Genomic DNA, 15,045 nt, shown 5'->3' with positions numbered 1-15,045 from the left:
AATGTTAAAGTAAATGTACTGTTCCTTCTCTGGAAGAAATAAAGGATGTGCACTATGCTATTAAAAAAAGAAAACACACTAACCCTGAATTCCATTTTGCAACATAAAGTGGGAATGATGTGTTAGAATTCTGAGGGCAAAGAAAATACAAATTGACTACACTGGATCAGAATTAGCCTAAAATAGGTGATTGCTTTTTTTAATTACTACCTAAATAGTGTATAAAGGAAGGGAGTAGAGGCATATTGTTGTAATGAAGTGCAAGAAGAATGAAATTTTGATTCTCAAAAATGTTAGTCCCTTGTTTCTTCTGTAAGCTGTGGTTTTCACACAACTTAAGTGCATAGATAGGAACTTCACTGACATATTTTCGTGCAGATTTACACTTCTATTAATCCCTTTTTTAGCAACAAAGGTTCATTGCTTCAGAAAGCCCTTCCTTTTTCAAATGCACTTTGCAGTGGATAACAGTCAATGCTGCTGACTGCACGTAGTGGTAAGATACTTTAAATCTCTGGTTCACAGCCAAGATTCTCCATGAACATTTCTAAGAGTTTATGAAAGACATCTGCAGAAGAGCAGCCTACTCTCGGTTGACTTAAATTTACTATGCAGGATTCTGTGCAGCTTGAGAGGGAGCTACATCTTTTGAATTATAAAAGCACATGAGACAGCTGTGTTTCCTTTATGGAAGATATGGTGTTTTACTTTGAACTTTAGGAAAATATTGTAGATGATGCAGCATAACTACGCTTGGAATAGTAACTGACACAGAAGTAAGTTGGGCTGCCAATGTATTATTTTAATGGTGAACAGCTTTATAATTTGCTGAGAAGATAAATTGGCATGAGAAAAGGGACAATTATATCGACAGAATCAATTTTGTCAGTCTGCAAATCTACTTTCTGAGAAGAATCCCATAGAACTCATGAACTGTAAAAATAGGATTGTAGGAACTGTGAACTTAGAGGTCAGCATAGATGCAAGGATAGATATATTAATAAATACCTGATTTGATAGGTAAGCTAGATTTTTAGGTATTTTAGAAACAAAATTAGTCTTTTACTGTGAACATATTTAAATGTCTAGGGTAATATTTTCTTATGTCTAGGAATGAAATTGCAATTTATTTTTCACATAGTTTTGTGATTATTGAAGAGAAACTTTCTTATAGGCAGAATATATATGAGTCAAAATACGGGTTAGGAAATGTGTTTTACAGACTTATTTTATTTCAATTGTTTAGTAAGACCTCTTCCAGTAATAGGTTTATTCTAAAATATGCAAGCAGTGAAAGGTTGTTGCCTCTATCTCTATATTGCCTAACAATTATTTATAGAGTGAGAATTTAAATAAAAGAACTATTTCCTCTTGCATCATTAGGTAATATTATTATAGAGAGAAATAGCTGTACCATAAAGGATACCCTAACTTCTACCTTCCAAAAAACAAGTTGCAAAATAAAGTACACTTCTTATCTGTAAGAAGAAATTTGTAGCTACTAAAGCCACTTTATAGCTGTTAAAAAGTGTGCTTCATTCTAAAATTCACAAGGAAAATGCAGAATTATTTGATGTTTTCTAATTGAAAGGTGTAGGCTTCTGCCTCTTACACTTATATATATATATATATATATATATATATATATATATATATATATACATATATATGTTAGTGCATATGACTTTGGTACAGAGCAATGTGCATTCTGTTGCAATCTGATACCACATCCTGTTGTAATCTAATGGCACTATTTTTTCATTTGGTTGGTTGGGGTTTTTTGTTTGTTTTTTTTTTTTAACTTCATCATCTGGATTTCTTGGATCTAAAATTTGAAGTCAGTTTCATAAGCTCAAAAAACTTAGATTCTATGTGTTGTTCCACTGAAATGAATTATGTGAGCTAATATGTTTCCACAGTATAAAAAACATTCTTTTGCAAGTATGTGAAGGAATTTTAATAGCCTGTGGTGTCGGTCAATATATGTCATTTATATCAGTGTCTGAGGGAACAAGAGTACTACTACAATTTCAGAAATTTGGGAAGTTGTCTTAAACGTATTTTGTTTTGAGGTAAAGTGGGTGGGAAAAGATGGAAAGAACTCTACCTCTAAACTATTATTATTTCAAAAGTCTTCTTCACAAAATAGTACCTATACAAACTTATTAATTATTTGTTTAAGCAAAGTTTGGGGTTTTATTTTACTAAAAAATCATTCAGAATTGATTTATTATGAATAGAGTTTTTCTCAAAATAAATTTGGAATCCATTATGTGGGAACATAAAATGGCATACTTCTTGGCTAGCATTTTATTTTAACTGCAGGAATAGTTCTGTTTATAACTAAATGGAAGAGCATAGGTAAGTATATTGACATTCTGAAGATGTGACTTATCTTTCTGGTTTTGGTGAGAAATATATATTGAATTACTGGCTTGATGGAAGAATTTTCTATCTAAACTTTATTCACCTTTATTACATGACATTTCATTTAAAATAAAATAACAACAATAATCATAACAACAAAACAAACAAAAAACAAACAAGCAAAAAACCCCACTTAATCCCCCAAACAAAAAAGAACTTAAATTCAGACTTTCTTAATGAGCCAGTCAAGATGAACGCTACTGTAATTGGAGCAATATCCTTATGCTAAAAAACAAACAGAAAACCAAAATAATAAAAAGTCCAGGTAATTTTGTAAACTGGGTTTAATGGCTCATAGTTATTTTTTTCATAGAAGCCCATAAGGTACTATAGTTTGGATTTGTGGCTAAACCAGAGTTGCTAGCACAACAATGTAGTGGCTGCTTCTGAGCCGTGCTTGCACAGCATCAAGGCTTTCTTTGCCTCCTCCTCCTTTCTGATAGTGAGTAGACCTGGCATAGTCAGGATTCTGGGAAGGGAAAAAAAATTAAACAGAGCCAAATTGACCAAAAGGATATTTTATATCATATAACTTCATGGTCAGCAATAAAAAATTAGAGGTGCTGAAAGACAGGTACTAATCATTGGAGACAATTTTGATTGATCTATTTGTAGAATATAGTGAATTATTGCTTTTGTATCACTTCCTTTTTTTTTCTCAACTCTTCACTTACTATATTGTCTTTTAAAGTGTCTTTCTTGCTTTTGCTCTTCCTCTTCTCTCCCCTTGCAGTTGTTTGGGGCAGGGAAGGGAAGGAGTGAGCAGCTGTGTGGTGCTTGACTGCTAGCTGGGGTCAATCCACTAGAATTCCCTACTCTTCTTGTACATCTAATACATAATTTTCAAATCCACACAAGTGATGGAATACTTCTTTTATCTTTATACCCTGAATATAGAAAATTACTTACTCTTGAAAAGTAGATGTTTATTTTATCATTTTAGATAGTGCTTTGCATAATCTAAGCTCTCTTCCATATCTTGAAGGTGAAAGTCACAAGGTACAAACCTTTCCCTGGTGCCCAGAGCAGTGTTCTGTCTAGCCCATTATCTGACCTGTGTTGACACAAATTCTTTCTATCCTGAGTGCCATGTACTTCCATCTTTACAGTGCTGTGCCTGACCAATAACATGGTTGTGTATTTTCTGGCTTAGCCCTGATTTGTATCCCATCTCTTGGTCAGGCATATTATACAATTTTGTCTGTTCATGCTTGTTAAAATGCTACTAACCAATAAATAAAAAGTCCCACAGAGGGCATGTCAATGAATGCTAGATTGAATATAAAAATTTTCCTGATAATATTGAAATCCTTTATTAATATTTTTTTATTCGTTTGTTTCATTTCAGGCTCTCTGGAATGAATATACCTCCTCCAGTTATAAGCAACAAAAACTGGCTCAGACTACATTTTGTAACAGACAGCAATCACCGATACCGTGGATTTAGTGCCCACTACCAAGGTACATTTAAAGAAATAGATTGTAATTGTGGCTGTATTTGTTAGAAAAAAATAGTGCCTGAAGTTTTAGGAAATGGGAAGGGTTACTTTAAAAAAAAAAAAAGTACCTCATAAAAGTAAAGGGTTTTTTTCAACCTTCTATATCAAATTACAATCTGTTGGAATATGGATGGTGTATTATCTAGTGTATCTAAATTAGGTTACGAAAAAATATTACGGGAGATCCCTGCTTTACTTTAACATGTGCAAGTACTTAGCTTTTAAAATGGTGATAATATTCTGAAAAATACTGTGGAACAGTAACAGAGAGAATGTCTTTATCATTAAATTATGGGAATGACTCTATAGTTATATAAGTCGTATTTGTAAAGCAGTAAGTTTCTGTTTACTAAAGTAGCATTTAATCACTATTACTTTTTACTATATTTTGAAATACTTTGCATTATTAAAGGTTTAATTAACCAGAAAAATTCTTACCCACAGTTTTTATGAACAAGCATTTATTTTGAGTAAGAGTGAAAGCATCTGAAGCATAATTTTGGGAATGTCAGTGTTTGAAACAAGGTCATTCTAATTATGAAGTGCTAATGAAAACTAAATGTCAGTAGTGCAAGGTAATTCTGTAATTAATATTTTTCAATATCCACAGTGTATCAATGGATCTTCAGGGAGGAGTAACCTCTTTTTGTGTTTTTGTGCTTTTTTCATTTATCTGATGAAAAACATCATGGCATTCCTATCAAGATCTAGTTCAGCAATTTCTTTTACAGTTTCTTATAGAAAATCTAGCAAAGGAAGAAATTAGTTATATAAAGTTTTTCAGAATCTGATAAAATTAGTCAAGTGTCGCAAAAATTGCAATTATCTAAAGCTTATGACTAATGTTTTAATTTGATCTTTGATAATAGCAAGTTTTACAACTCTGTGTGATTGCCTCAGATAGCATATTCTAAACTAGAACAGAAAAAAATTATTACTATTTTCAGCAGGTATTGTATATCTTTATTTGTTCTTCCTGAGTTCGTAGATGTTCTGGAATGTGTATTCTGAATGAATTTATATGAAAGAAGCTTTCTTAATGTAGCTTCAGGGCTGCTATAATGATTTATGAAAACACTGACTCATTTTTTGCATGATATCTTTCATACCACAAATGATGAACCACTCTCTACTAAGAAGTTGCTAGCTTACGGGACTGTAAAAGATAGAAAGTAAGGATTCTCTCTTATAAATCCACCCCACAATTGAGAAACCATGTGATAACTATTTTAGTGATTTAAGTGAAGTGTTTTGGATTTTTGAGCTAGTGAAAAAAGAAGAACAAACAATGTCTCATGGTAGACATACATGCATTCCTGCCAAACATGTGAGGTAATAGCTAATGAAAGAGAACAGGCTTATGTTTATTTTTAAACTTTGTTTTATCAAAGACCCATAAAACGTGTGAGTTGGTAGGTGTGAGAGATTTGAATATGCTGTGTGTCTTCTATTTCTCCTTACTGCTCAAGAATGTAGTGATTAAATAATAGTGGTTTTACTATTTTGGTTTGCTCATTTAATATTTAATTGTGTATTGATGAATGTATGTTAAAGTGGACTAAATACCAAGTTGTCAAATGCTGCAACAGCCTACCATACTTAAAATGAAGAAAATGTCTTTTGCAACTTTTAAATAAATGTATGCAGTAAAAAATCAGCATGTAAAGGAATTAAATGTGCATACTCAGGCCTATATGATCAATAAAAAATAACCTTGATAGTAGAAAATAGAAAAACACATAGTCAGATAATAGGGGATGTGTATTTTCTGGTAGGCTAATGGCAGACTAAAGGAGAGAGTGTAAGGAAATTAATTAAATATCATAGAATCATAGAATGGTTTAGGTTAGAAGGGACCTTTAAGATCACCTAGTTCCAATCCCTGTGCTTCATAAGCAGGGAAACTTCCACTAGACCAGGTCACTCAAACTCTGCCATGAACACTTCTAGGGATGGGATATATTAAAAAACCTCCCTACATTTAGAAAAGAAACATTAAATCTATAGTACAAAATATTTTAGTTTTTTGAGAAATATAACCTTAAATTTTTCAGTTAGAGATAACTTTAAGCCTTTTTGTATGACAATTTTCAGACTTTAATTTCACTTATTTTCTGACATGAGTTTTCTGAAAATCAGATAACTGATAAAAATGTTAAAAATATTGCAAAATGTCATGTAGCACAAGGGCTTGATTTATTTTCAAGAGTTTATTTCTGTATTACTTTTGAGAGGGAATATGTTAATTCTTTCAATAGCTTTTTTTTTTTTTTATTTTTTTTTTTATCACAGAGCCACACAGCAGTAACTGTGTTAAAAGCTAGGTTTTTCCCCTGCTTAATTTATGTAGATTGACTGTAACTTCTTTCTGAGTTCCTGAAACATAGTATTTGCTACATATTACCACTATAAACAGACTTACTAATTTCTTAGTACTTCCTCTAGTTTAATTTTTTTTTAACCTATTGTTACATATTTTTAAGTATCTAGACTTCAAATTCTGAACTTCAGAACACTGCAAAATTTTAGTCTGTCACTGCGTGGCACTGCAGTACCCTTTTCAACTAATCATTCCCTTGGTTTACTGATTTTATTTGCACTAGTGCACATTTTCTTAGTGTATTTGGGTCATGGTTTAACCCTAAGTAGCAACGAGGCCCTCTCACCATCACTCACTCACTCACTCACTCACCCATTCATGCCATCCTCAGAGTACAATGGGGCAGAAAATAGGAAGAACAAGAGTGAGAAGTTTCATGGCTGGAATGAAGATGTGGCAAATCACTCATCAACTACTGTCCTGGAAAAAACAGCCTTGTTATAAAACCTTTAATGACTGTTTTGGGTGTTGGAAAACAAAGATGAATAGAAAAGAAATTATGAAAAATACCCTCACTCTCCTGTTCTGAAAGTTTAACTTCATTCCAAACACTTCCCCTTCCTCTATTTGACCACAGATTACTCTTTGTCTCTTTGTTGATGTGATAGCCAGTGCAGAAGAATCAGGTCAAAGTGTAGGAGTTCATTTCTGCTGCTCCTCATTTCTCCCTCTTTTATTCTGCCATTTCTTCCCTCTCACTCATTTCTTCTGCCTTGATGTGCATGGACCATGGATCATTGTCTCTTAGGGGAAGAACCTGCTTCTGTGTGGGTTATCCATGGACTGCAAGCCTTTTGAGAGTATTGCTCGCTCTGGAATGGAGCATGCATGCTCTGATCTGGTTCCTTTCCCTCAGTGTTTATTGTGTCCTGTGGTGGGTCCATTGTGGAGCCAGATGTGGCCAGTTGTGACCAGCATGGGGCAGCTTAGTGCCTGCTGAAGGGAGAGGTGATATGTGCAGCCCTATACTCCTCTGCTACCAAACCCCGGGCATTTATGCTAATTACAGTCTTATTCTGTTCTGTTCTCTTAAGTTTATGAAAACTGGTTTTTAAGATTCTTTTTCATAGGCAGCCTCACCTAGCTGAGCTTCAGTGTAATATTAAAGCTATTGTGGCCTAGACATTTGAAAAGAAGACGAAAAGTGATGCACTGCAAAGTCAAAATATGGAAAGAAAACCCCACAGCAACAAAGAAAAATAGAAAACCTAGGGTATGACATAATATTTTTCTAACCACACTTTTAATGTAATTAAATATATTTTCCTAATTTTCTGTTTAAGACCTTACAAATAGGCATGGGCCTTTAAGGCCGTTAAAGGTTTTTTTTTAAATTAACTTTTATAGAAAAGATGAAATCTGATGAGGTACATGAAACTGTAGGAAGCTCTCAGCTTCACGGAAGTAAACGGTCATGTGAGTTATGTGTAATAGGCAATTTTATTCATGAAAGGCATTCACTTATAGAATATTTCAAAGATGTTGGTAAACAATAACCAATGTGATTAGAAGAAAAATTTCAGTAAGAAATTTCAGTTACAGGAGAATGAAAATATTTCCCTACCTAGGTTGTGTTGTCTGGTCATCTGTGTTTCAGCACTTCCTTCTATTCACTGAGAGTTCCTTGCCTTGATGCTTTCTCTTCTTGTTGCCTTGTTAAAACTCACTTTGAGTCAGAAACTGTTGGCTGAAGTAGAACAAAAGCTTCTTTGGATCTTCAAGAAGCAGCTGCTTCACTGTTTCTTGGCACCAGTAATCCTCTTTTGCTGTTTCTAAAATTAGTTGTACTCTTTTACTCCTTCAATTTCCAGTTCCTTTTGGTTGCTGCTTTCTTTTGGTTACTTTTTGCACTCCATCATTTACGTATGAATCCATAATATTATCTAAGTGGGCAGAAGGGATTAAGTTAGTTTCACAGTATCTGGTTTTACTGACTGGCATACACAAACTTCAACCTTCTTTATATCAAGCATACCCAGATTCAGAAAAGGCTTTCAGAAAAAAAATAATCTTCATTTTCTGATAGTTAGACATTACTTTAAGCATCTATAACTTTGCTATCTTTTTAGATCCAGTATCCTTTTCCTCTCACTCTCTACCTTCGTCCTTCCTTAAGCTCTGGAAGGTTTCAACAATAGCCCTACAATTGCTAATCATTTCACTTGTGAAATCCATTTCTTAACTGATTTTGTTTCCTTCGCTTGTTTTTTTACCTCTCTTTAAGCCATGTGCAAACTCATGCTTCCACTTTGTGCAAAATAGTATCAAATACATAAATTGAGTACACAAACACATTTGCCATCCATTAAGAATATTTGCTTATAGGAAAATACAAATGAAGCTACGAAATATATCCATGAGCATTTCAGAACAGAATAAAATTTAGTTGTCTTGCTCATATTTAAAAGTATGCAAATGGTTACTCTCCTTCATACTTTACAGCCAGCTATGTGGAGCTGAGGTTGGATAAATATGCGCACCTTGAATGTGGGATGAAATATGAAGAAAAAGATGTTGAAAAGTTTCTTCTTGCTCTGCTTTATTTTCTCTTGTTATTTTCTTTTTCTTTCTGTCATTTTGTTTATGAATAGAAATGTGTCTTCATCCATAAATTATTTATGGAGTTAGATTTTCTTAATTTTTTCTCCTTGGTTTTGCTTTCAGAAAGAATGTAAAGCAGTTGCCAATCAGGTAAAGAACAATAGTACTAAGCTGCCTTATAACATCATGGCTAGAGTTGCCAGAAGGGGAAAACTGTCTTTATCACTTTTTTCACAAGATTAGGCAATTTAATCAGCATTTTGTTATTCATTTCTTATCTCAAAAGCTATTGCAACAAATGCTACACTGTACTACTGCTGAAAGACTAGCAGCTGTAACAGAGATATAGGTAAGATTTTTGTTTAGACACCTATAGGTGCCTGCATACCCCTTAAAGCTGGAGAGCTGTGAAGCACTGTGCCTGTATAAATGTGCATAGATGGATCACAGAAATTACCCAAGATACCCAATGTGTTTCTTTGGCAGTGACAGAAGTGCAGAAGTTCTTTGGGCAGACAAACCAAGGTGTTACCAAGACGTATGTTATAAAATTTAAAAATTTCTCCAATTCAAATGATGTGTGGGTAACTGAGCCTTCCCCATACCTTACTAATCCTGCCAGTGTGGATTGCAGAGTGATTCAGCTGACCACATGGTAGATGTTGGGTAGAGGTGTTCTAGAGTAGAAGAGACATCTGCGTGGTGCTGGCAAGTCGAACTTACAGGAGATCACATGATTTGTTTAGTATGTCAGACACCAAAACACTAAGCAGATGTTTCCTCCCAGCGAGACAGTGGAGAGAGTCAGAAAAAAGGTATAACTCATGGATTGAGATTAAGCCAATTTAACACGACATAAAATGATGGGAAAGTAGTAGTTTCATTAGGAAATAATGATAAAAGAATTCACAAAACTAGTGATGCACAAAGCAACTCACCACCTGCCAACCAATTTCATTCCAGTCCCTGAGCAGTGGTTGCCAGCTCCCAGACAAGTTGCCTCATCCCCTGTTCAGCATGATGTCATGTGGTATGGAATATTCCTTTCACCAGTTGGGGTCAGCTCTCCCAGCTGTGTTCCTTTTCAGCTTCTTGTGCACCCTCAGCCTCCTTGCTGGCAGAGCAGCAAGAGAAGCTGAAAAGTCCTTGACTCAGGGTGAGCACTGCTCAGCAAGAACTAAAACATCAGTGTGCTATTCTCATCCTAAAACCAAAACATGGCACTATAATAGCAACTAGGAAGAAAATTCACTCTATTGTAGCAAGAGCCAGGACACCATGCCATTCTGGCATAGAAACTGGAAGACGGGAAGGAAGAAACAGCGTATAGGCATCTGTTGTATCCTTAGATATGTGCTTTAAAATTAATTAAAACACTACATTCCACTGAATGCAATTACTAGATTTGCATTTTTTCTAATAATTTGTATGCCTAGTGCAAGTACAGACACACTGATGTGGGTTTTTAATCTCAGTTTGCATTTACTAATCACTTACTGAAATGGTTTTTTTAATACCAGAACATTCAAGAGCTTGAGATTCCCTAGGAGAAAGAAAGGTACTGCATCTCTTGAGTCACATCTGTAGAAGTCTCCTACTTTGATAAGGGCTGTATCTTTTGCATAGGCCAGTTCAAATAAGTTGCTTCTTTCGTTGATAATATGTTTGACACATGACAGATATTTACTTTTTAAGACAGATACTTAGTTATCAGAATTGTGAATCTGTGACTTTTAAGACCTTGAAATTCTTTTGTCAATACAGCACAGATGGCTACCCGATTTTGCAATGGTTGCAGGAGAAAGGAATCGTCTCTTCATATCTGAAATTACCTGAGCCTCTCAGAAGTAATCTTTTTATTTGTTTTTCCTCCAGGCATACATAACAAGAGCTTAAATTGCATACATCATCACATATGTAAATGTTTTTAGTGGATTTTCATACTCTCAGGTCTTTCAACTCCATCTCATACTGAGATATATTTTCTAAAGAGATTATTTTTCACCTTTGCACCCTTGAGATGTCTTTTATTCACAATTATATACCCACACAATTACAGCGTGCAGAATGACATTGACTTTTTTTCTAATCAAGTTGTAGAGGAGAAAAAATGTTGCATTTTATTGACCATCTCCAAATTTAAAGAACTTACTTTTAGAATTCCCTCAATGTTAGATTTTAGTAACACCACTATTGGCAGTTCTGATACTGTGTACAGACTCAGAGAGATCTAATTTTAAAATTTAATTTCAAATTTTTTTTACTTCAGGTAACATCATATTTTCTTTAAAAAAGTCAATAGAGTTAACATTAAATATTAAGACATGGTAGTAATTTACTTCTGGAATGAGCATTAAACGATGCAATAAAAAGTTTCCATTTTTAATGATTTAATGGATGCGTCTTCTTAATTTCATATTTACCATAAAGAAAAAACTCTCACATTTTAGGGGCATTCAAAAATTTTAATATCTTTCTGTTTCATTTACTATTCTGCATACATACTCCTCTTTATTGTTTAAAAAAGAGTAAATTATAATACTTTATGTACTACTAATGACTGTAAGTAATTTCAACTCTGCAAAAGACAAGAAAAAAGTACTGAATTACTCTTTATTTCAATTTAGGTAATGCTAAGATTTAGCATTTAGGTAATGCTATTTCAATTTAGCTAATGCTTAGCAAGCATTTTCTTTATTTGGGTCACTTTGGTGGAAAGCTCAGGAATTTAGAAATTGAAATTAAATACAAGATTTCAAACAAATAGAAAAAACTAGGAAAATGTTATACTGAAACTAAAAAATCCATAGGTACTATGAAGAATTCTGGTTTCTGGAAGGGAAAAGATTTATTTACACTTCAGTGTGGTTTTAGTGGTCCTATTTATATAGATAGATAAATATATATATATATACACACATGTATGTAGACATATATATACCTATATCAATATATGAAAAAAATTAAATGTATAAAAATGTATATAATATATTTTTATAACAATTTTACCTATGTTATTGTGTATCTGTATATATTTGTATATATTTGTGTATATATATATATATACACACATATATATATATGTGTATAATACATCTATTAAAATATTTCATCTAAGGAAGTCCACTAAAATTCAAGGAAAATTAACTGGGAAAATAAATTTTCTATGGCAGCTGAAAATTTCTATTAATTTTAGATAAACTTTAGAGTTTACAGGACCTTCAAAATTCTTCATATTGATTAGGTCAAGACATTAATACATTAACCTACACATGTGTATGCTTCATAGCCACCAATAAGTGTAATGTATTGCACTGACAATCTGTTCATGTCAGGATGATAAAACAACTGAAAGAAAAATCTGGAATAAAACACTTGTTTACATTCAGAATATTTAGTGGTGAGATTAAATGTTGGAACATTTTACTTCCTCTTGGATAATTTTTGATATGCAAATGTTCTCATAATATAATTGGGTTTTTTATTAAATTATTTCTATTTTTCAGCTGTGAAAATTATTTGCTAATAATTATTATTAATAATTAAATGCAAGAAGCCATTCAAGTTAGTTTATTAATAGTTTTCACCATTATAAGTTTACTGTACATTAAAGAAATAAACCTGATATGGTCTAACTTTAGAAAGTAGATTTTAAATACTAGAATTAATAGTGTCACTGGTATCAGATGCATTGGATTTATTTCTGCTGGAAGATTTACTCCCATTTCCTTCTCTTCCCTCACTCAGCATTTTCAACATTTTTTTTTTTTTTTTTTAGTTCTAGAAGGTAATTTCATATTTTGGAGGGGTGATTTTCTACCATTAGGGGACACACACACAAGAAAAGAAATAATTTTGATAAGAAAACAGGAAGATGAAGAGAATGAAGTAACTGAATATGGGTTTTTTATGTCTACCCTCACACTCAAATTTTCCCATTTACCTTCCAATTAAATGACATAAATTAGTATTCAGAAATACCTTTTCTTTGTGTCTCTCTTTCTTCTCTTAATTAAACTGAGTATTCTTTGTTATTTAGTTACTGAGAGCACCTGTATTTGTGAGAGAAAGCATATCCTCATGTCCTTGAGGTTAAAAAGGTGGAGTAATTATGTAGTTTTAATTTTAATTTTAAATTAATGAATTGGCTAGGTTTATATATGTAAATAATAGCTGTTGTGTTCTTTAAATGTTTCTCCCTGGACTATTATTTGTAAAAATAATCACACCATATGCTGGATAACCTCCTGCCTAAAGACAGGAAAGTTATACTTAAAAAAAAAAAAATCCAAAATTCTGCTTTGGAATATGAATATGGAAGTGGCCTGTGCAAGATACTGTGCCGGAAGTTATTTCTTAGTGTTAAATGAGATGCTATGGTTTTTACTCATTCCCAGTATAGATAAAATGAGGACATTTTGGTATTCTTCAGAATTAAGTCTAAGGTTATCTAATTTGAAAAGTAAAAGTACCTTTTGCAAAGTATCCCCTAGTAAATAAGGAGTCAAATCTATTTAATTAAAAGTTAATATTTTAATGAATGTTATTTCAAGTAAGAAATAAAATTTTCTGAACTACCTTTCTAATTCCCAGTTACACTTTCTCCACTTTAGTTCCAGTCAATGGATCTCTTTATACTCTAAAACATTGGCAGCTTTATTTGTGTACTGCCTCAGTAGCAGTATGAGAAAGCTGAAGGAATTATTTTTTTTTCCCTATTCACAAGCACCAGGAAATTATTAAACATACATCTCTGTTTGACAAAGTCTTTTCACTTAAATGCAGCTGAGGCAATAAAACTTGCATACTAGTGAATATTATTCTATGGAATTTGTTAATGTACAAAACCACTAACTAGTACCAAAGAGATTCTCGGTTATATAATTTCTTAGATTTGTATTATGAAATTTCAGTACCATTCATATTTAAAAGAAATGTAAAAGTCCCCTGAGAACCATGGTGGTCAAACCTTCTAAGTCTGTCTGAAAAATGTCAGAACAAACATAGAATAGCAGTGTGAATACTAAAGTGTTTCTCGCACTGATATTTGTTGTATTATGTGTTTCTTTCTGATGTACTTGCTTAGTTTTATAGATGCCAAAATGTATATTATTTTCGGTCTGGATCCTGGGTCAATATGAACATTGTTAATACCTTTTCAGAAAAGGAAATTTTCTGAGTATGTAGAAGAAAGACAGACAGCCAAGTAAAGTGGTTGGAGTAGAGAGCGAGGGATTGTGAAAGAAAGATTTAGGTGACAAGACGGATAGTAATAAGGAGATGGGAGTAATGGAGATGGGAGATGGAGATGGGAGTAATAAGGAGATTTGTTGTAGTGTGTCATTTTTGTTGCAGATGATGTAAAGTTGGTATGTTCTGTTCACCCCTGTTCACTCCTGTTACATGGTTCTGCCCTGGTTCTCCCCTCCCCATCAGTTCATGCCAATCCCCTTATCTCCACCCCAATTGTCCTTATTTGTGATAATTCATTACTGTAACCCCTCCCCAGACCCCTATCCATCACTCAGCGTCCCCTCCCATTGTTCCAGAATCTTCTGCTGTTCCCGTCGAGTGATTGGATTAGGAGCCGGGGTCCCGCCCCCAGTTCAAATGCATTTGTTACCCCTACAGTCACTCCTTTGTGTCCCCCCACCCCCCTGTTTCCTGATTGGACCTGGGTCCAGTTCCACCCCTGTTCTCCGCCCCCTTTATAACCCCGTGTAGCTGGCTGCCCGGGGTCCCCGGTCGGCTGGTTGCCCTGGTGTTCAATAAAGCCGGATTTCTACCCCCGGACGGAGACCCTCTTTTCATCACTTTGCCGCAGCTGCCTCTAAATATTACAGCCAGGCGCTCTCTGGACACGGCAGTGCCTCTGGAGAGTGCCCCCCGGTGCTGGCTGTGTCGGAGCTAGCCGCCGTCGATCCTGCTCCCCCAGCCGGGAGCAGAGGGACACAGTGCAGCAGAGATTGAACCTGAAGGGATTCTGTTGAATAATTATGATTTCTTGTATGATTCATACCCTGGCTGGAATCTAGTCTGTGCTTGTTGGAGTGAACAGTCAACCAGGACAAATCTCTTTTGTTGGCTGTACAGGCTGAATTCTCTCAGCTTTTCTTCATAGGAGAGGTGCCTCATCTATCTAATCATCTTCATGGCTCTCCTCTGGACCTTCTGTAATAGGTCTATGTTCTTCCTGTG

The 15,045-nt window shown here is 34.2% G+C and overlaps 1 protein-coding gene across 6 annotated transcripts in view; it reads left to right on the top strand.

The window, feature by feature from the left end:
- Positions 1-15,045, top strand: part of CSMD3 (CUB and Sushi multiple domains 3) — a 580,220-nt gene that overhangs the window by 201,148 nt on the left and 364,027 nt on the right. For all 6 annotated transcript variants that reach the window (XM_038122727.1, XM_038122755.1, XM_038122747.1 and 3 more), the window contains one exon: positions 3,776-3,888. In XM_038122727.1, the coding sequence (XP_037978655.1) occupies positions 3,776-3,888 (113 nt within the window). The remainder of the gene's footprint in view (positions 1-3,775; positions 3,889-15,045) is intronic.

The sequence above is a fragment of the Motacilla alba genome, chromosome 2 (genome assembly GCF_015832195.1).
Source record: "Motacilla alba alba isolate MOTALB_02 chromosome 2, Motacilla_alba_V1.0_pri, whole genome shotgun sequence".
NCBI lineage: Eukaryota > Metazoa > Chordata > Aves > Passeriformes > Motacillidae > Motacilla > Motacilla alba.
Note: the sequence above shows the minus strand (reverse complement) of the source record. Positions and strands in the feature narration are given on the sequence as shown.